Here is a 20,964-nt window from a genome sequence, read left to right on the forward strand (position 1 = left end):
GCTCCAAACAGCCGATTATGTCACCCTCCCAAGTCCAGCCTCGGCCGGAGCCCGCGAGATGCAATGCACCATCCGCAGCGGGAGACGCGGCCGCCGCCTCGGAGGTCGTGCGCGCCTCTGGGTCTCGTGCCGCACCCAGAAGTGCCGGGGTGGCGGGGAGGCTGAGGGGAGTTGGTAACGGCATCACCATGGCAACAGTGACGTCCTTTTACCCTGGATCTAATTGGAGGAAACCCCGTGGCCGGAGCCGCAGCCTGCCGGCCAACCGAACTTCCCCGCGCCGACCCACCCTCCTAGCCTCCGCGTTCCCTCCCGCCCCGCCCCCTCGCCCCCTTCCGCGCGCTCGGTCCTCACTGGCCCGTGGCGCGTCGGGGGGCGGGACTCTCGGGGCAAGCTCGGCGCGTAATTGGGCGGCGGACCGCCCCTCGGCTCCGGGGTAGGCTGAGACGGGAGGGTCCTCGGCTAAAGCCAAAGGCAGATCAAAGTGGTGGGACTCGCGTCGCGGCCGCGGAGACGTGAAGGTGAGCATCTGGGTTGGCCGCGGGCCTCCTCCGGCCGCTCTGGGCTTGAGGGCCCGGCTGAGGCGCCGCCCTTGGGAGCGGCGGGCTGTCGACGCCGCTCCCCTCAGGGACAGCTCTGGGCGGGAAGGTGCGGGGCCAACGGTCGCTTCCATCTTGGGCCGGCCGGGCGGGGGTGGCGGGAGCGGCCGCGGCTCGGGCTTCCCGCGCGCGGGGCCTCCGTGCCGCCCCCGCCTCCTCCTGCCGCGGGCCGCGGCCTCTCCGGGCGCCTGACGGGGGCGGGGGCTGGGACTGGGGAGAGGGAAATTCAAGCGGCCGCGTGTGCAGGAGACAAAAGCGGGCAGCGGGTCGCATTGTCTGACGGCGCTCCCTCCCTGCTTTTTGTTCTCGCCTCGCCGCCCCGCCCCTCCGCAGCTCTTGAGTCTCCTCCCGCTCCGGGTCGGCGCTCGCCCTCGCTCTCCTCACCCTTCGCCCCGGCCCCGGCCCTGCGCCCGCCATGGAGAAGACGGAGCTGATCCAGAAGGCCAAGCTGGCCGAGCAGGCCGAGCGCTACGACGACATGGCCACCTGCATGAAGGCAGTGACCGAGCAGGGCGCCGAGCTGTCCAACGAGGAGCGCAACCTGCTCTCCGTGGCCTACAAGAACGTGGTCGGGGGCCGCAGGTCCGCCTGGAGGGTCATCTCGAGCATCGAGCAGAAGACCGACACCTCCGACAAGAAGTTGCAGCTGATTAAGGACTATCGGGAGAAAGTGGAGTCCGAGCTCAGATCCATCTGCACCACGGTCCTGGTGAGTCCTCGGCGCGGGGAGCGGGGGAGGCCTTTTGTGGGGTGCTTTTCATCGAGAGTTTCGCGGGCAAGCAAGGAAACGTGAGCCGGACCTTGCCGGACTGTCTGCCGAGGTGGAGGGTTTCAGGCGAGCCCTGGCTTCCCTGGTTCTGGAGACTCCCGAAACCGCTTTTCCAAGGACAAGTCCATCTCTTTTCCCAGATGCTGGGTAGCTACCAAACGATGGAATTTGGAAACATCCAAGTAGGTCTCTGCGAGGCTGAAAGGCGGTTGTAAGTTTTTTGTGCCGGGAGACTGTGTCCCGAGATCTCTGAGCCGTTTAAATGTATTGAGTCGGTTCACCCGCTTCAGGCAGTTGAAAGAAGGCGCAGGCACCTTTTTGTTAGACAGTGTGGTAGGGATTTTCCCCAAACCCGGTAATTGAAATTTACTTCGAAAATCTGAGCAGTTACTTCATTTTTCTAGTAAGAATGTCTGTTGCGCCCCCCACCCCTTATAAACAGGAGAGATGGGGGAGTTGGGTAAATGTTAAAAGGGCACAGCTCTATCTGAAGAACACAATGTCCTGGTAAATTTCAACGTTTAGTAACATTTCTTTGCTGTCGCGTAGCTGTGCACTAGTGTTGAAGCGAATTCGTTTCTGGTTTGGAGCAAGCTTTCCAGGTTTTGAACTGTCCAGCCTTAGCAAGGGTGATTGTTGGGTGGAGTAGGTGGCTGGTGTGATTCACCCTTATTAGTGAGAGAGAACATTTTTAGCTTTGTCATTGCACGAATCTTTTGATCAGTTAGATAAGTTTTTAAAATTGAAATACCAGTATTATATGCAGGAGTGTTTTTTAAACGTTTCAGTGCTGCAGTCATTTCTTTGAATAAAATAGGAAATAATCTGACATGATTTGCCTCTCTTTAAGTGCCACTTTTACATGAGGCCTACTGACTTTTTATGTGTTTGTGCACATCGTATTTTAGGTGGGCTTTGGCATGCTAGACTGGTGATTTTTTTTTTTTTTTTCAAAAGGGAATAGAAAAAATAATTTCGCTCTGGCTCCCTCCCCAACTCCTTGTTTAAAAAAAAAATCCACAGAACTATTTTAACCTATTTTTCTAATACGACGACAGGCGCTCCGAACAAAACCATGGTGGATGGAAATAGCTGGTAAAGGGGCAAAGAAAGTAATGCAGACAGAGTGCGCACTGAAGTGGAGAAAGCTTGAGGTTATTTACTTTATGAAGTCAAAACTTTGTTTTATTCATCGTGTGTTCTTAGCTTCCAGTCCCTGTTTGACGTTGCAGAAGCCCTTGTAAAAGTTCTTTGGACTGAATTGCTTGTATTAAAAAAAATTTGCCCGCTTGAAAGTAATGGTAGACTTCACCTTCAATAACATATGGTAATGGCTGTTAACAGCATTATCTGTTACCAAGGAAAGACTCAAGAATTCCATGTTAACAGGGTTTTCTGTATATGTATTTTGGGTGCTCTCACAGCATATATTTCAGTCTCTTTCTGAAAAGACTATTACTTTGCAGTTAGTAACCTTGAGGCAATTCAGAATCGCCACATAATTTTTCTTTTTCTCCATCAAGGTGACTCTGAGTCAAAGGAATATTTGTTTTATTTTGTGGCTCTTACAAATTTTACTTTTTATGATGGCATAAGTTGGGGGAGAGTTTTGTTTAGTTGATGTGTAGCTTGAGAGAGAGACCAGGTATTATTAGAACTCTCATACAGATCATTTCAATAGGAGAGAACCCCTGAATTTAGGACCGTCTCTTTTATATACTAAGAAGAGATAGAATACTTTACCTTGATGAATCTGAGACACCAAGGCATAAATTAAATATTCATAAAATGGCTTAAGAGGCTAATCGTGGCTTGGTGGCCAGCCTATCTTGGGAAAGCACTTCTTCAAGTTGGCAACTGTATTGAGAGCTTTCTGTGTGCCAGGCACTGTGCTCTAAGCAATACGGGGCAGAACAAAACAGAACTGTGGATTATGCCCTCTGATGATTTATAGTTTAGAGTGCATGTGGGACATACATGAATGTAAATAACACAAGAATATTCCCATCAGATAGTTAATGAACACGATGCTATCTAGTCTGAAGGAAATAGAAACCTCAGAAAAGGGTTCAGAAAGATACCTTTTTGTGAGGTGAACATTGATGGGAGAGGCTGGGGGAGGTGTCAGTAAAGGCTGAAGGAATATCTGGGATAAGGCTTGTTCAGGGAAGAATGGAATGGTGTGGCTGGAGCAGAGTATGTGTAGAGTTGTTGCAGGAGACAAGTCTGGAAAGAAAGGTAGGGATCATTATTTATAGGAGAAGGTTAGAGTAAGGTTTTTTTTCCCCTCATTTGATTGATGAGAAACAGTGGAGTTTTAAAAAGGTTTTATTTATTGTAGAGATGGGGTCTCGTTATGTTGCCCAGGCTGGTCTTGATATTCTGGCTTCAAGCAGTCCTCATGCCTTGGCCTCCCAAAGTCTTGGGATTACAGATGTCAGCCACCATTGTATATGTAGCAGCATCTAGAATTCGTGGTTTGAGTGCTAACTAACCAGTCTGTGATCTGAACTGATGGACAAGTAAGTGATAGACAAGTGAACAAGAGTCTGATAATTGATGAGTTAGTAATTTAGTAAGGAGTCTAGGATAGTAGAGGAAAACCTAAAGTGTCTACACATGGATGCTAATACAGGGTTTTCTTTTTTTCCTTTGGTGAACAGGAAGGAAAATTTGGTGTGGAGGAGGTGAGACTGCATTGGTGGTTACAGAAGACTAGTAAAAGTAACATGAAGGGTAGCCAAAATTTTGATAGAAAAGAGCAGATATTCTTAGTCTCTTTCTCTTTCATAGAGTGGGTTGGGGCAGAATTACTTGAACCCTGCATTCAAAATAACTGAACAACTTTCAACACTTTTGATAACTACTGTATTGAAAGAGGTTACTGAACTGTGGAAGCAGAAAAAAAATGTTAAAATCCAGACTCAAGAGTAAATAACTGTAAGAGATCCAAACTCTGAATAAGATGAGAGGAGTTAGAGAAGATTTCACCCAGTTAAAGCTATCTCTCGGTGTCATTGTAAAACCGAAGACTTTGGGCTACGCTTTCTGTCTCTTCCAGTTCTCATAGTTTGGGGCCGTAGAGTAATGTAGGTCCTAGCCTCTGCTCTGACTCCCTTCCACTTTGTATATGAGTAGTTTTTAAAGTCCAAATTGAAGAATACATGACAGGTTGAAAACTGGTGACTTTAGCGAAATGGCTTCAGAAGGAAGTGATGCAGAAGTCATTGGTGATCTTAATGAGTGTTGGGAAGGGAAAAATTTAGACAGAAAAACTGGGCTTTGGCTGGGTGTGGTGGTGGCTCACGGCTGTAATCTCAGCACATTTGAAGGCCAAGGCAGGTGGATCACCTGGAGGTCAGGAGTTGGAGAACAGCCTGGCCAACATGGTGAAACCCCCATCTCTACTAAAAATAGAAAAAAAATTAGCCCGGCGTGCTGGCACACGCCTGTAGTCTCAGCTACTCAGGAAGCTGAGGCAGGAGAATCGCAGGAACCCGGGAGGCGGAGGTTGCAATGAGCTGAGATGGTGCCACTGCACCTGGGCCACAGAGCAAGATTCCAACCCCCCCCAAAAAAAAAACAAACCAAAGGCAAAAAATCTCTGGGCTTAAATACTACATGTAAGATGTTTGAGAGTCATTAAGAAGAACTTGGGTGTGAGGGAAGGGCTAATGGGAAAAGACGAGTTCACAAAGCCCCTCTGGAACTTGGGAACAAAATCTGTCATTTACAAAGTCAGTGACCTTGGAATAAGAACCGGGCAGTTTGAGTGTATACAAGATAATTTCTGTCTTAAACATGGTATTATCCTTTCCTGTAGATCACTTCTAGTAGAATTTCAGTAAATTGCTTTAGCATAATGCATAAACAATTTCAGAAACTAAAGTGCATGTTATGACTTTTAAAAACAAGAATCACTTAAAATAGTATGTAGAGAATCTCTGAAAGTTGTCTGTCATAGTATAAAAGCTTTGTAACCTTAATTGAGTAATATATTTGAATTTAGTTGTGTTTAAATTTAATCTCTTTCGATAAAAAATGTCTTATGCTGGTCATTATTTTTGAGTAAGACTGATACATTCTTCATAGTTAATGAATCTGAATGTGATTTTATTGACAGTGGAAAAAGTATAGGCTCTGAATCAGTTTTTGAATCACTGCTCCATTATCTTTTAGTTTCGTGGACACTGGCAAATTTCTTAATCTCTCAGACTCTGTTTCTTCTATAAATTGATGACGGTGCTTGCTTGTATTAGAATAATGGCTCATAGTTAACATTTACCAGGCATTCACTGTACGCTAAACACTATTTTAAACATTTCATACTCACTTTGCTCCCTAAGGTAGGTTGATAGTATTTCTGTTTTAAAGTTGAGGGAAGTGAGGCATAAAGGAGTTAGTAATGTGGCCATCAAGATTACAAAGCCAATAAATGGTAAGAGCAAGGATTTGAACCCAAGTGGTGTAACTGCTGATGAACACAGTAGGCCCTAAGTGTGAGGTAGCTCTGACTTCACACCACCTTGTGAATCTCTGTTTTGAGGAATCTGTGCATTTTAATAAATATAAGACATGAATGCTTTAATGAAGGAAGGAAGGAAGATAGATCTGTGATGGGCAAAACTCCCAGCCTGTAATATTGAAGACTCTCTTATACACACAATACTGTAATAAGATTTGAAAATTCATTGACTTTGAGGGTTTTGCCCTTAAACTGTAGGCTGCTTGAAGCCTTTTTTTTTTTTTTTTTTTAAGATGAAGTTTCGCTCTGCCGCCCAGGCTTTAGAGCAGTGGTGTGACCTCAGCTTACTGCAACCTCTGTCTCCCAGGTTCAAGCAATTCTCCTGCCTCAGCCTCTGGAGTAGCTGGGGTTACAGGTGTGCACCACCACGCCTGGCTAATTTTTTATATTTTTAGTAGAGATGAAGTTCCATTGTGTCAGCCAAGCTGGTCTTTTTTTTTTTTTTTGAGACGGAATTTCGCTCCTGTTAGGCTGGAGTGCAATGGCGTGATCTCGGCTCACCGCAACCTCCGCCTCCTGGGTTCAAGCAGTTCCTGCCTCAGCCTCCTGAGTAGCTGGGATTACAGGCATGCGCCACCAGGCCCAGCTTATTCTTTGTATTTTTAGTAGAGACGGGGTTTCACCATGTTGACCAGGATGGTCTTGATCTCTTGACCTCGTGATCCACCTGCCTCGGCCTCCCAAAGCAAGCTGGTCTTCAACTCCTGACCTGAGGTGCTGTCAAGTGGTATTTCCAAATCAAGACTTTCATTTTTTTTCCAGATAGTCCTTTGAAAAGGGATGAGTATACACTGTCATCAGCAGTGGTTGAGAATGATCATTTCCCCTAACCCTTTCCAGCACAAGCAAGTATTTAAGGCTAACAAAAATCTGGTGGCCAGAAGATTTGACATGGTATCTCCTTGTTCAGTATTGAATGTATGAGGACTGCCTCCCTTCTCACAAAGGACTGCTTAAGAGAACTAATATTTTTAAGTCTCATGTAGTTTTCATTTAGAAGATAATACCATAGTATGGGATTAGTGGAGTCAAGGTGTCCAGCAGTTGGGAAATCTGGTTGGCCATGTTGATGTTCTCTATTTTTATCATTAAATCTAATTTTTGTATTTATCACTAATTTCGAAATGTCAACAAAATATATCTAAGTTTATACCATTGACTTCCTGGATACCAAGGGGGTGGTAAAGAGGCATCATTTAAAAGATGTGAAGAGAAGAAAAGTTTACTCATTGCTACTTTAATTAAACTCTTAATCCATAGGTAAGTCAGTGATAACTATTTTATGATAAACAACTACTGGATTTGAAAATGTTGTTTGCCTGTTTATTTAAAGACAAAATGATAATACCTAAGACTTCAAAGTGATCAGGGGAATATAGATGAAACAAGAGTGTCTGAATTAATATAGTTGCAGATGACTTTAACTGGAATCATTATACCCTTCTCTGTTCTCCTGTGTACCTTTAAAATTTCCCATTATAATTTTTTCCTCCCTTAGGAATTCCACTCTTAGGTCTTTACACAAGAGGGAACAATGCGTAGGGCCAACACGATTAGGTACAAGAATGTTAATAACAGTTTTATTCTAAGAACAGAAAACTAGAAATAATCCACTAGGAGAAAAATGGATAAACATGGACGTATTCATAAATGGAATACTACTCAGCATTAAAAAGAAATGGACTACTGATACTATAATATGGATGAATTTCAAAAACGTGCTAAGTGAGAGAAGCTTTGCCTGAAAAAGTACATAGTGCATGATTAGCATTTATATGAAATTTTAGAACAAACATGACTTGTTCACAACGGTAGGGGAAAAAATCAGGAATAATGGCCTCTAATAGGCAGGGATCAATTGAGAAGGGGCAGGCTTCTGGGATAATTGTATTTTTAAAAAAATTATTATTATTCTTTAAGTTCTGGTATACATCTACAGAATGTGCAGGGTTCTTACGTACGTATACACATGCTGTGGTGGTTTGCTGCACCCATCAACTCATCACCTACATTAGGTATTTCTCCTAATGTAGCACCCTCCCTCTCCACAGGCCCTGCTACGTGATGTTCCCCTCCCTGTGTCCATGTGTTCTCATTGTTCAACTCCCACTTATGAGTGAGAACATGTGGTGTTTGGTTTTCTGTTCTTGTGTTAGTTTGCTGAGAATTATGGCTTCCAAGTCCATGTCCCTGCAAAGGACATGAACTCATACTTTTTATGGTTGCATAGTATTCCATGGTGTCTATGTGCCACATTTTCCTTATCCAGTCTACCATTGATGGGCATTTGGGTTGGTTCCAAGTCTTTGCTGTTGTGAACAGTGCAGCAGTAAACATACCTGTGCATGTGTCTTTATAGCAGAATGGATAATTGTATTCTTCAGTTGATATGGGTTTGGGTTTTATACATTTGTCAAAACTCAGCAAATGTGCACCCAAGATTTGTGCATTTCATTGTGTGTAAATTTTACTTTGAAAGAAACAACTAGTGATATGCATGTACTGATGTCTTCAGTTTTTAACTGCTAGAAATGGATAGATATCTGATAAAGCAAGTGTGGCACAAGGTTAATGGTAGGATTCAGGTGGTAGGTATATGGGTGTTCACTGTAATTGTTGGTTGCTATGTATTAGGGGTTATGATATTTCATATCACTAGGTGAGTCTCTTTAATACATATAGCAAGAAAATAGTGTAACCTGTGTCTTGATTTCAAGATAGGAGAATGTATAGAAAGGTATTGGATACCCACTTAGGAGACTTGACTGGCACCATCATTTTTTTGTTTGGTGATGAGTGCTGAGTAGATTGATGGAGTCGTCAGATGCTGTGTAAGACCTCTTAATTGACCATACTCTAGGACAGTGGTTCACAAACTTGATCTCAGGACCCCTTTTTAGAAATTAAAATAACTTTAACAAAAAATTGAGTGAGAATAGCGGTATTAATTTTCATTCAACCTATTGCAATATCACATCTCTTGTAGCTTCTGGAAAACTCTACTTGTGAGAAAACGACAGTGGGAAAAAGGCAAAGTCACCTTAGAATTATGAAAGTGATTTTGCGGGCCAGGTGCGGTGGCTAACGCCTATAATCCCAGCCTTTGGGAGGCCGAGGCGTGGGATCACGAGGTCAAGAGATTGAGACTATCCTGGTGAACATGGTGAAACCCTGTCTCTACTAAAAAATACAAAAAATTAGCTGGGGCATGGTGGCGCACGCCTGTAGTCCCAGCTACTCGGGAGGCTGAGGCAGGAGAATTGCCTGAACCCAGGAGGCAGAGGTTGCAGTGAGCCGAGATTGCACCATTGCACTCCAGCCTGGGTAAAAAGAGCAAAACTCCATCTCAGAAAACAAAAAAAGTGGTTTGCTTTGTCTCCTCTCCAAAGGCTATAGGGGAAACTCTAGGGGTTCCCAGACTACACTTTGCTTTACGGGAATTTAATTACTGAAGCTAATAGTAGAACTGCTGCTCTACAAGAATTTTATTACCGTGGTTGGGTGGTTGAGCAGTTTATTTTCTGAGTAGTCATCATATGTGGTGATAATGGAATTTGTAAAACCATCCCGCCCTTCTCATTTCTCTGCCCCTTCGTCCGATTTTATCGCTAGGAATATAGGTTTGAAGACCAGGAAAATCACAGATGTGATGATGGAGAAAGGAGAATAGTTGATATTAGAGATTGGATAATAAAAGTCCCTGTTAATTCCTGGAAACTAGTTAAAGAACTGGTATGTTGGGATGTCTTTCTGCTTCTTTGTGTTGAGAAGGATAATATAAAGTTAATACTCTCTTCACTTGCCCTTCCCAATACCTGACCAAAAAGCAGAGTTGACATCCATGAAAAATAAGGATAATGGTCTTTCGGAGCTGGTTGCATTTAGGTTTTAAAAATATACAGCTTTTGGAGCAATAAGTAAGGTTAGCTGTTAACCAGCATTGGTCAAAGTATTTATCAGCGAAACTTGTATTCATACCAACCTTGATTGTCAGTTTACATGTTATTCCATTCAGTTTACATGTTTTTCTATTCAGTATGTATTTCATGACCTCCTTGTCATCTGGATTTTTTACTCCAGTTGGGTTTGGCACAGTGTGGTACTAAATACATATTCTGTAAGACATTCTTCATTTGAACATTCTTTTTCCTGTACCTTTGTTACCAGCTTTACTTAGAGAAATGGAAAAATAATGGTGCAAGGGGTGAGACCATGACAATAAGAACTTACATAATTTTAATGTAAATGCTTCCGTAAAGAATGATGAAAGATTGTGAACGTCATGTTGTGGTGATTGGAGGAAATAAATGGAAAAGTGTGTGAAAATGCTTTAAAGTCATAGGCTATATGGATCATCAGATTAGACATTTTATTCCTAAATAATTCTTATTGATGTTGCTCTTCAAGAATTAGTACTCCATTTTCCCTTCTGTTTTGTACATACCACCAAACATGACTTAAATGCAGCTCACAGAATTTTTGCTCTTTTAAAAACCGCAGTTAAACATGTTTATGCTAGATGCTCTGATCTTTCAGCCTGGTACTATTTCCAATAATTTGGGAATACACGTTTTACGTCTTCAGTGCTTGAGTGCTAGTGTTTGCCCTCTTGGGATTCTGATGGACTAGTGAAGAGGTTAGAAAGGTTACATTATGGGTTTAAAAATACTCTTGATTATTTGGGGTCTCATTTCAGAGACCACCATTTGGAATGGTAGAATATCGCATTAAATGTAGCTGTGCTCTGTGGAAGCTACTTTTTACATAATCAAACTTTTAATATGTTTTTAATTTTTTTACATAAAACTTATTTTTTTTTTAGACAGGATCTCCCTCTGTTGCTCAGGCTGGAATGTAGTGGCACTGTCTGAGTTCACTGCAGCCTCTGCCTCCTGGGCTCAAATGCACGTATGACATTTAATTTAAGGACTGACATTTGAAGAGGGAGATGGTGGATATTGAGGTGACTCTATGCTCTTGAACAAACCAAGATAGAAGGCTGTATCAAAAAACTACTGATGGTTCCCTATGGAAATTTGACGGTAGAAAAAAAATCTTGAAAATAACCAAGGATTAAGAGAATAACAAATTTAATAGATTAGGAAGATAGAAGAACGTGCGTTGGCAAAGTTTAATGGTTAAGTTTAAGATTAAAGAAAACATATAAATGGCAATGTTTGTTCAACAAATTTCTTTTATTGTTTGACATTGTCTAACATTGATTTATAAATCAGATGTTTGCATTTGATTTATTTTGCTCAGAGACGAAACTGTATCAGGAAAGTAGCATTTTTTGGGTATTATTTCTTGTTAGGGGTTTTCAGGCCTTAATCGTTGCTGTTTTAAATAGTGCAGTAAGGCCGGTCGCGGTGGCTCAAGCCTGTAATCCCAGCACTTTGGGAGGCCGAGGCGGGTGGATCACGAGGTCAAGAGATTGAGACCATCCTGGTCAACATGGTGAAACACCGTCTCTACTAAAAATACAAAAATTAGCTGGGCATGGTGGCGCGTGCCTGTAATCCCAGCTACTCAGGCGGCTGAGGCAGGAGAATTGCCTGAACCCTGGAGGCGGAGGTTGCGGTGAGCCGAGATTGCGCCATTGCACTCCAGCCTGGGTAACAAGAGCGAAACTCCGTCTCAAAAAAAATAAATAAATAGTGCAGTATACACTGGTGGAGTTTGAATAACTCAGTAGGTAGAATTTAAGGTTGCATACCTCTGTTTTGTTCTTTACGATTAGCTGTACGTCTTTGGAAGGTAATCCTTCTAATACAGATACCAAAAAGCACTTAGTGATTTATTTTTGTCCAGGACAGGTTTCTGAACATTTCTGCTTGTAATCACAATGGCCTGGTAGATGTTCATAAACTTATTTTATCTATTGATGAAACTTCTGTAGTTTGAAGTTTATATCAGGATATCAAAGCAACATATTTAGCCCCCAAGTCTGTTGAGTCTTTAAAGGACCTGCTAAGATTATTAGTATAGATTCTCAAGTATTATTTTTTCAGAATGATATAGTTCTCTTTTTTCCTATAGTAGTAGAATTTATAATTAGAGTTTATGGAAAAAAGGGGCTGAGGGGAAGGATGGAGGTCACAAATTTATAAAAAGCCCTGTGCTTTTTGTTTGTTGTTTTGGACATATAAAACAACTATAGGCTGGGCAGTGTGACTCACACCTGTAATCCCAGCACTTCAAGAGAGGAGGATTGCTTGGGCCCAGGAGTTCGAGAACAGCCCAGACAACAAAGTGTGAGAACCCTGTCTCTCATAAAAAATAAAAAAAAACTTGGCTGGGTATGTGGTGTGTGCCTATGAGTTAATGGGCGGCTGAGGCAAGAGAGTTGCTTAAGCCCAGGAGGTTTAGGCTACAGTGATCTGTCTTCCAGGCACTTAACTCCAGCCTGGGTGACAGAGCAATACTCTGTCTCAAAAAACAAAATGAAACTAACACAACTCTAAAAAGTATAGACACATATATTTAAAAGTCACAGGTCACAGTAGTGATTGCTATACAAATAATTTTCCTCTTTAGCATTCATTTCTCTAAGGAAACTTAATGATCTCTTTTCCTTAAAGTTTCAAAGAAATGTTTATAAAATAATTTGGCTTAGTTGCAGATACTATTCTTATTAGAGAAGCTTTCTATCTTGTTTTTCGGTTTCTTTAATAACTTGAGTGTCAGTTTACATATATTTTTTAATTAAATATAATTCAAATATCACAAATCTTTTTAAATGTGATTCTGTGATTTTCAATTTATTCAAAAAGTTGTGCGGCCATCGTTAATTCCAGAACGTTTTCATCACCACAAACAGAAATCCTACATCCGTTAATAGTCAGTCACTCACCATTTTCCCTTGACCCAGCTCCTGACAACCACTAATCAGCTTTCTATCCCTATAAATATGCCTCTTCTGGGCGTTTCATATAAATAGAATCATAGAATATGCAGCCTTTTGTGTCTGGCTTCTTTCACTTAGCCTGCTGTCCTCAAGGTTTATTTGTGTTGTAGCTTGCATCAGAATTTTCTCTTTTTTTTTTTTTTTTTTTTTGAGGCAGGGGTTTTCACTTCGTCACCCAGGCTGGAGTACAAACTGACAGCATCCTCAAATTCCAGGGCTCAAGGGATCCTCCCAAATAGCTGGGATTACAGGTGTGCACCACTACCCTCAGCTAATTTTTAAAATTTTTATATAGACGGGGCCTCACCTTATTGCCCATGCTGGTCTCAAACTCCTGATGAGATGCTCAGATGATCCTCCTGCCCGGCCTCCCAAAGTATTGGAATTACAAGTGTGAGCCACCACACCCGGCCTTTTTTAAATAAAACTTGTATTGTGGTAGGATACACATAAAACATTAAAGTTACCATTTTAACCATTCTTAAGCTACGGTTCAATGGTATTAAGTACATTCATTTTGTATTTTGTTGTGCAGTGCAACGCCACTATTCATCTCTGCAACTCTTCATCATGCAAACTAAAGCTCTATACCCATTCAACAGAAACTCCCTATTCCCCCAGGCAACCACCCTACTTTATGAATTTAACTACTCTAGGCTACCTCATGTAAGTGGAATTATAGAATAGTTGTCTTTTTGTGTCTGGCTTATTTCATTTTGTGTAATGTTGTAGCAAGTATCAGAATTTTGGCTGAATAATATTACATTATATAGAAATACCACATTTTGTTTATCTATTTGTTTGTCCATCAATGGACATTTGGGTTGCTTCCATCTCTAGGCTGTTAAGAATAATGCTGTGAGCATTTGTGTGGGCCTGTTTTCATTTCTCCTGTGTATGTACCTGTTTAATATTTCAGGAACTGCCTGATTGTTTTCCGTGGTGGCTATTCCATTTTACATTCCCACCACAGTGTATGGGAGTTCCAGTTTCTCTACATCCTCACCAATCCTGGTGGATATCAAATGGTATCATGTCCTTATTGGCCTTTAGCATATGTTCTTTGGAGAAATGTCTGTTGAGTTCCTTTGCTTGTTTTAAAATTGGCTTATTTGTGTTTTGATCATTAGGTGGTAATCCTTTTTGAAATGTATTCTGGATACTAGACCTTTATCAGATACGTAATTTGCAAATATTTTCTCACATTCTGTGGATTGTCTTACTTGTAATGTCCTTTGAAGCAGAAACATTCTTAATTTTGAAGTCCATGTTTTTGTTTTTTGGTTGCTTCTGTTTTTGGTGTAATAGCTAAGAAACCATTACCTAGTCCAAAGTCATGAAATACTTAAGATTTCTTCTAATTTTTATGAGCTCCTATGTTTAGGTCTTCAATCCATTTCAAGTTCCTTTATGCATATGGAGTGAGGAAAAGGTCCAATTTTATTCTATTGCATGTGGATATCCAATTGCCCTGGCACCCTTTGTTGAAATAACAATTTGTTTATCCTTGACCTGAAATTCTCACACTTACAGAAAATATAATCAGACCTAATTGGGTATGAAGAAAACACATGATTCTTCTGTTCCCTGTGCTCTAGCCAAGTTGACTACACTGTATTTTGTTTCCATTCCTCTACTGTAATGCATTTTTTTCTCCCTTTCTATATGCTGAAATGACACTCATCCTACAAAATACAATTTAGGTAGCATTACATTCTGTAATTACAAATTATAGCTTCTTAATACTTTCAGTTCTGTTACCTAGCACCGTCCAGTGTACAATTATGGTTAGATAACAAATGGGTTTACCTGTAAGGAAATGGAGATCTGTTAATTTACTCAATTCCACAGCTAGTTAGCTATGAAACTCAAATTCCCCTTTTCTAGAATTGTGTTCTTTCAGTTCTCCTATTGCCTTTCATTGTAGAGCCTTCCTTTACAGGACCCTGTTCTTCTAAGATCATCTCTCCTTTCTCTGAATTCTCTTGTGTGTAAATGGAGAAGAATCTGGGCTTTAAATATATACACCCTTCTGTCAGTGTGCTCCCTTTGATGTGTTTTAATACATACTAGTATTGCTCATAAAGACTTAGGGGAGGGAATAATTACTGCCTCTTTGCTCAGTCATTAGTATGTAATATGTAACATGGAGTCTGGGTTCCCTAAGAGGACCTCTGAGACCTTCCAGCCTTTTTCTTAGCCTTCTTTCTCACTCATTGTTCCCTCTGTTCTCCAACCACACGAATCTACCTATGATTCTCTCCTATATTGCCCACTTTCTTAGCTTTGCTCTTGTGCTTTTTTTTCTTTTTATTCTGAATTTTTAAAAAACATTCTTTTTAAGACTAGTCAAGTGCAGTAGTGAGAAGGGGAGGAAGAGTAGAGCAAGGAGTTTGATTTGTAACTAACTGACTGTGAACAATCAAGATAACTCATTACCTTCAGATCAGCCTGCTCTAATTTTTTACCCTCTATAAGAATGTGTGATTATATTTATGTAGTGTCTTGTTTTTCACCAAGTTTGGTAATAAGACCCAGTTCAGTTCTATATTGTCTGGAGTTTACCAGCTTCCTAAGTTGCTCTTGTGACTGCCCCCAAAGTAAATTATGCCCAATTCAGATCAGTATTGGTAAGCTGTAAGGGCAGAAGAATAAGGACTTCATCTTTATTTTTTCCTCTGTGTACTAGTAAACACTACTTCTTTCCAGGGTTTTTATGTTGTCCATGGGGGTTCATTTGAATATGATCAGTAACTCATATAAGTTTAGTTGTAAATGCAAAATAATTTTCTTAACCATAGGCTCTTAAATTCCTGTTAACTCTCTTCTTCCCTTTGTGCCCCATAACAGAGCTGATAGACTCAAGGTAGGAAGGGGTTGTGTATACTTCAGCTGGGGAGATAAATGTATAGGGCATGTGTTAGTTATAAATGGAAACGTTAGCCTGCAAATAATGATACAATTTCTTTCTTTCTTTCTTTTTTTGAGGCAGTCTCACCCTGTTGCTTGTCGCCAGGTGCCAGGCTGGAGTGCAGTGGCGCGATCTCGGCTCACTGCAACCTCCGCCTCCCGGCTTCAAGCAATTCTCCTGCCTCAGCCTCCCGAGTAGCTGGGACTACAGGCGCACGCCACCACGCCCAGCTAATTTTTGTATTTTTAGTAGAGACGGGGTTTCACCATGTTGACCAGGACGGTCTCGATCTCTTGACCTCGTGATGCACCTGCCGCGACCGCCCAAAGTGCTGGGATTACAGGCGTGAGCCACCGCGCCTGGCATAATTTCCGTGATGTAGTAGTGGCTTAATTCAGTTCGCCATAGACTTAGAAAAGGCAAAGCTCAAATCAAAGTATATTTGTGTCCTTGCTCTAAAATAAACCATTTTCTATCTTGAATGTTCTTAGGATATAGCAAAACTTGACCCATATATATTAAGCTGCCAAGGCAGTTTTGACCTAATTTTGTTTAATGGAACATCCTTTCCATTAGGTATCTGGATGTCTGTCCATTTTGGTTGCTTTATGATGACCAGACTTCCTGTTCTTTCCCCCCATTTTAAGGAAAGTTTTTTTGTTACCTCACTATCATTTGTCCTTTTCCTTTCCAAAGTAGTGGCTGAAACTGATGTCCTTCCCAAATCAGTGGTTTAAACAGCTCGTGGATGCTAGTAAATTGTAAATTCTCTAAGGGGAAGAAAGTATATATAAACATTGGCATTTATTTGCCTTGGTTCATTTTGTAGCACTGTCCTGGAAATGTTGCTAAATGATGGCAGTGTATGTATAACTTTTTTTTTTTTTTGAACTGTCACCAGGCTGTAGTGCAGGAGCATGATCTTGGCCCACTTTAATCTCCGCCTCCTTAGTTCAAGTAATTCTCTTGCCTCAGCCTCCTAAGTAGCTGGGACTACAGGCATGCACAACCATGTCCAGCTAATTTATTTTTTTATTTTTAGTAGAGACGGGTTTTCACCGTGTTGGCCAGGATGGTCTGGATCTCTTGACCTCATGATCTGCCCACCTTGGCCTCCCAAAGTTCTGGGAATACAGGCATGAGCCACTGTGCCCGGCTGTGTAATTGTTTTCAATGCAGATTGACAGATTTGGAAGGAATATGTGCCACCAGTGGAGGTATTAAACTTTTCTTCCAAATTTGAATATCCTGAGAATTGTTGAGCACAAGAAGGTAGAATATTTTATATCAAGGTTATGGCTACTCAGTGTCCAGCTGCCAAAATATGGGGATTTAGCATACAGAGTTCAGAGACTGGACATTATGTTTATTGCTGCTAATAACATCTGGAATTGGTTAAGCTGCATTGCGTGAAGTGAAGGAACAAAGACTGATTTTCTCTAATACTGGCACATTGCAGCTCACACATATCCTTACTTTACTGTCCCATGACTTGTTGGATGCTGCCATCTTTCTGTTAGGTGTCTTCGCCACTACAGTCACAGCACCTCAGTACCAGAGTTGGAAGACAGGATGAACATTTTTACTCACGTGCATCTTTTATTTTTTTTTACCTGGTTAATTGTTTGGGGCGGGAGTGAGGCAATACTGTGGGTTGTGGGATGGTGGTGGCTAGAGATAAGATGGACTGGGAAAAGATGTTGAGAAATATTTGAGTCATGGAGATAATGCTTTTTCTCTTTGTGTTAGAGTCTTGGGTACTCTTCATCTGCTGCTTCCCTTTCTCTTTTGCCTGTTTATCCTGTGGGTTTTAGCTCCTTATTTTCTTTAGCCCACAGTGGTTTTCTTTAATAAACCACTTGATTGCATGGACTACCCTTTGGTTTATTTTTACTTTCACTATAACTACAGTGGCCCGTATCCCACTGAGTGTGAGGAGCCCCTATTCTCTGACATCATGACGATTTACTGTTTAATTCATGACATTAATATTCCAGCTACTCTTGGGTTTTATATCTTTTTTGTTCCTCTTAAACTCAGATTTCAAAAGTGAAAACCTTTTATGCAATGAGGTTTTTGGTCTACACAAATACTGAAGTTAGTTCTTTTTCATCCAGAAAGGCATATTTGCATTAATGAGTGCTCCATATGAAGGCCCAATAAATTTTTTTTTTTTTTTAATATTTTTGAAGGATTCTTCCTCTTCAAATCGGGATAAGGAAGAGGTGGCAGGGTGCTAGATGAGTGAAATAGTAGTGTACGTTGATGGTTTAGGGTTTGTCCCCTCCCTCATCCTTATGGGTTCCACATCTAATTTATTGGTCTTTTGAGAAAGGAGCTGCAAGGATTGTAGGTCAGGCAAAGAAACATGATTGAGCCATGTTTATTGTTCGTTGGTAAATGTACAGGAGGACCCAAATTACCATTAGAAGATTGCTTGGTGAACACAGAAATCAACAAGAGGCTGTAGTTGGATGACCTTAATGACCAGTCACTCTAATAGTGCTGTATCTAGCCTCAATGTAGTTGCCTTACTGTTGAAGGATGGTATTCATTGGCTCAGGTGGCTTTATGTTGCAGTATTGCTGGAGATAGTTACAGTGTTGCTTTTTAAACTTTCCCCACAATACCTGCTGTATTCCTAACATCCTGACATAAGGAATACTTACATATGTTACTTTTTAGAGGGCCACTTAAGTTTTTGGGAGGTACCTTATTGTTGTTCCACACTCCTCCTACTGGTGCAGGAAAGGTAATAATAGAAATAAGGTTGATGTCAGTCAGTTAGGACAATGCTTCCCAACTCCTTTTGTGTAATGGCACACAGAATGACCATTTTTGTATGGTACAGAGGAAAATGGATTTCCCACCCTGCTGCTGTGGTAACTGAGGGAATCAAGATCTCTTAACAATTTAAATTACCTAGAAGCTCTAGGTTAGGGTCTATTTGCAAGACCTTGAGTTTGCAGGACAATGTCTGGCTTTAAGTTTATCCTTTAACATGCCTTTCGGGATTTTGAGCAGGAGTTACCATGACCACAATGGAATTTAAGATTAATCTGGCAGCAAGGTATAAACTGGACCTGAGAAAGAAGAGAACCGAAAAATCCAGTAGATCAATTAGATTATTGGAGTAGTTGAGGTGAAATGATATGGTTAACTTGGGTAATAAAAATAACATGAGACTGAGAAGATAGAGTGACAGAGGTGGACTCAGTAGGACTTTGATAGCTTGTGGTGGAATGGGAAACGGAGAATAAAAACTCAAAGGTAGTGTGGATGAACCTAGGTGGCTGGAAGATAGGAGGGTGAGGGAATAGTTAGTAGAAATAAGTAATATAAGTATAGAAACAGGAAAGGGCACTGTGGCTCACACCTGTAATTCCAGCACTTTGGGAGGCCAAGACGGGTGGATCACATGAGCCCAGGAGTTTGAGACCAGCCTGGCCAACATGGCAAAACTCTACTAAAAATACAAAAATTAGCTGGGCATGGTGGCGCATGTCTGTAATCCCAGCTACTCAGGTGGCTGAGGCACGAGAATCACTTGAACCTGGGAGGCGGAGGTTGCAGTGAACCGACATCGCATCACTGCATTCCAGCCTCTGGGAGACCCATTCTCAAAAAGAAAAAAAAGTATAGGAACAGGTATGGAATCTAGTAGATATACATATTTCAAAATGTATAAAGATACTCAGACATGTAACACTACAGAGAAGTTAGGAGTGTGTGTGTGGGGGGGTGGTATTTCCCAAAAGATGGAGTGGGAGGGGTAGTATTGTGAGTTTACTGCAATTCATGGTATAGCCTTTAGCTTTATGAACTATACCAGGGTGGAGCCATCTTTCAAGGATAGATCTACAGTGATCAAGCTCATGTGACTGGTGCATAAAACCTGGAAGGTTAGCTTATTCATTTACAGTGAACCATAACTAGCACAAATATTACAGTACTGTATTGACATAACCAGTATGTTCTCTTTCAGGAGGCAGATAGACTCATATAGAATGAAGTCATAATCAGGAAATTGCTTAGTAAGTGCGGTATGACAAAAAGAAGATGAATGCTGCTCATATGTTGAATGACCATCATCTCCACGGTAGGGGGTGGATTTGTTAGTGCACTGATTGTGGTTCACACTTTTTCAGAGTATATATTGGATCTTTCAGTGTCCTTACATATCAAACCCATACAAGAAAATATTTTTTTCCCTCAGTGGTTATAGTTAATAGAGGGGAGATACATGTTCTCAAAGTATTCTATGTTTACATTTGTCTGAGAAAAGTTTCCAAATCAGTTTTGACTTCCTGGAGAAAGCTACTTCCAGGGACTCTGGTGACTAAATATAGGAGGCAAGGGGAATAAGGCCAAAGAAACCAGTTGGGTGACACCTAGGTTTCTGCCTAGGGCTATTGAATACTTTTCCTAAGACACAAAATTGAGTAGGGGAGGAGAATCAATGGTTGATTGTATCAGGAAGGTTAATGTAATTTTTAAAAAATGAGTAAAGTTTAAAGTTCCAGTGGTCTATCCGATGTCAATACATGTCAGAGGCACTTGGCTTGGTGTATAAGAGAAAGGTTTATGTCATGGCGTATGACACAATTGAGGGTTATATACCAAGCAGAGTTTATGTTAACTCATTTAATTTTCACAACAACTCTGTGTTGACTGTCATTAACTATTTTACAATTGAAGAAACTGAGGTACAACTGGATAAGGAGCAAATTTATGAGTTACTAGCACGTAGATACTGGTTAAAGTCATGCCAGTGAATATCTCAAAGGGACCCATGTTTTCTTGTCACTTACCTTAAGATGGATAATGGGCTATTGAAATGTTTAGGTTCCTTGATTATTCTAGTGAAACATTTTCTCCTGGAGCAAATAATCAATAGTTTACTTGTCAGGTTTTAGAAAGTATGATCGTAAAAGGCAGGCACTTGGTAGATTAAGGGGGGAAAATCATGTAATTGTCCTCAAAATTTAGGTAATCCTCTAAAAGAGATGTAGGAAACACTTGTCCTCTTCATGCTGCTTTGCTTTAATAGCCAACTCAGTCCTTCGCAGTGACTCTTACTTTAGGTACTGTTAATATTCTAATTAATGACTTCTTTTATTCCATTACTTCTTCCTTCCCACTCTAAATAAAGTTTTGTTTAGTAATGATCTATGAGTGGGAACTTCTGACTTTCTGGAAATGTCTTTATTTTTTTGCACCTGTTTTTTGTGGCACTTTAATTGGTTACAGAAT

At 41.1% G+C, this 20,964-nt stretch overlaps 1 protein-coding gene across 1 annotated transcript in view; it reads left to right on the forward strand.

Moving 5' to 3' along the window:
• The first annotated feature begins 443 nt into the window (after positions 1 to 443).
• Positions 444 to 20,964, forward strand: part of YWHAQ (tyrosine 3-monooxygenase/tryptophan 5-monooxygenase activation protein theta) — a 49,054-nt gene continuing 28,533 nt past the window's right edge. Inside the window, exons 1-2 of the mRNA XM_008981149.6 lie at positions 444 to 521; positions 933 to 1,308. Coding sequence (XP_008979397.1) covers positions 1,015 to 1,308 — 294 coding nt within the window. The 5' untranslated portion in view covers positions 444 to 521; positions 933 to 1,014. The remainder of the gene's footprint in view (positions 522 to 932; positions 1,309 to 20,964) is intronic.

Source organism: Callithrix jacchus, chromosome 14, assembly GCF_049354715.1.
Source record: "Callithrix jacchus isolate 240 chromosome 14, calJac240_pri, whole genome shotgun sequence".
Classification (NCBI taxonomy): domain Eukaryota; kingdom Metazoa; phylum Chordata; class Mammalia; order Primates; family Cebidae; genus Callithrix; species Callithrix jacchus.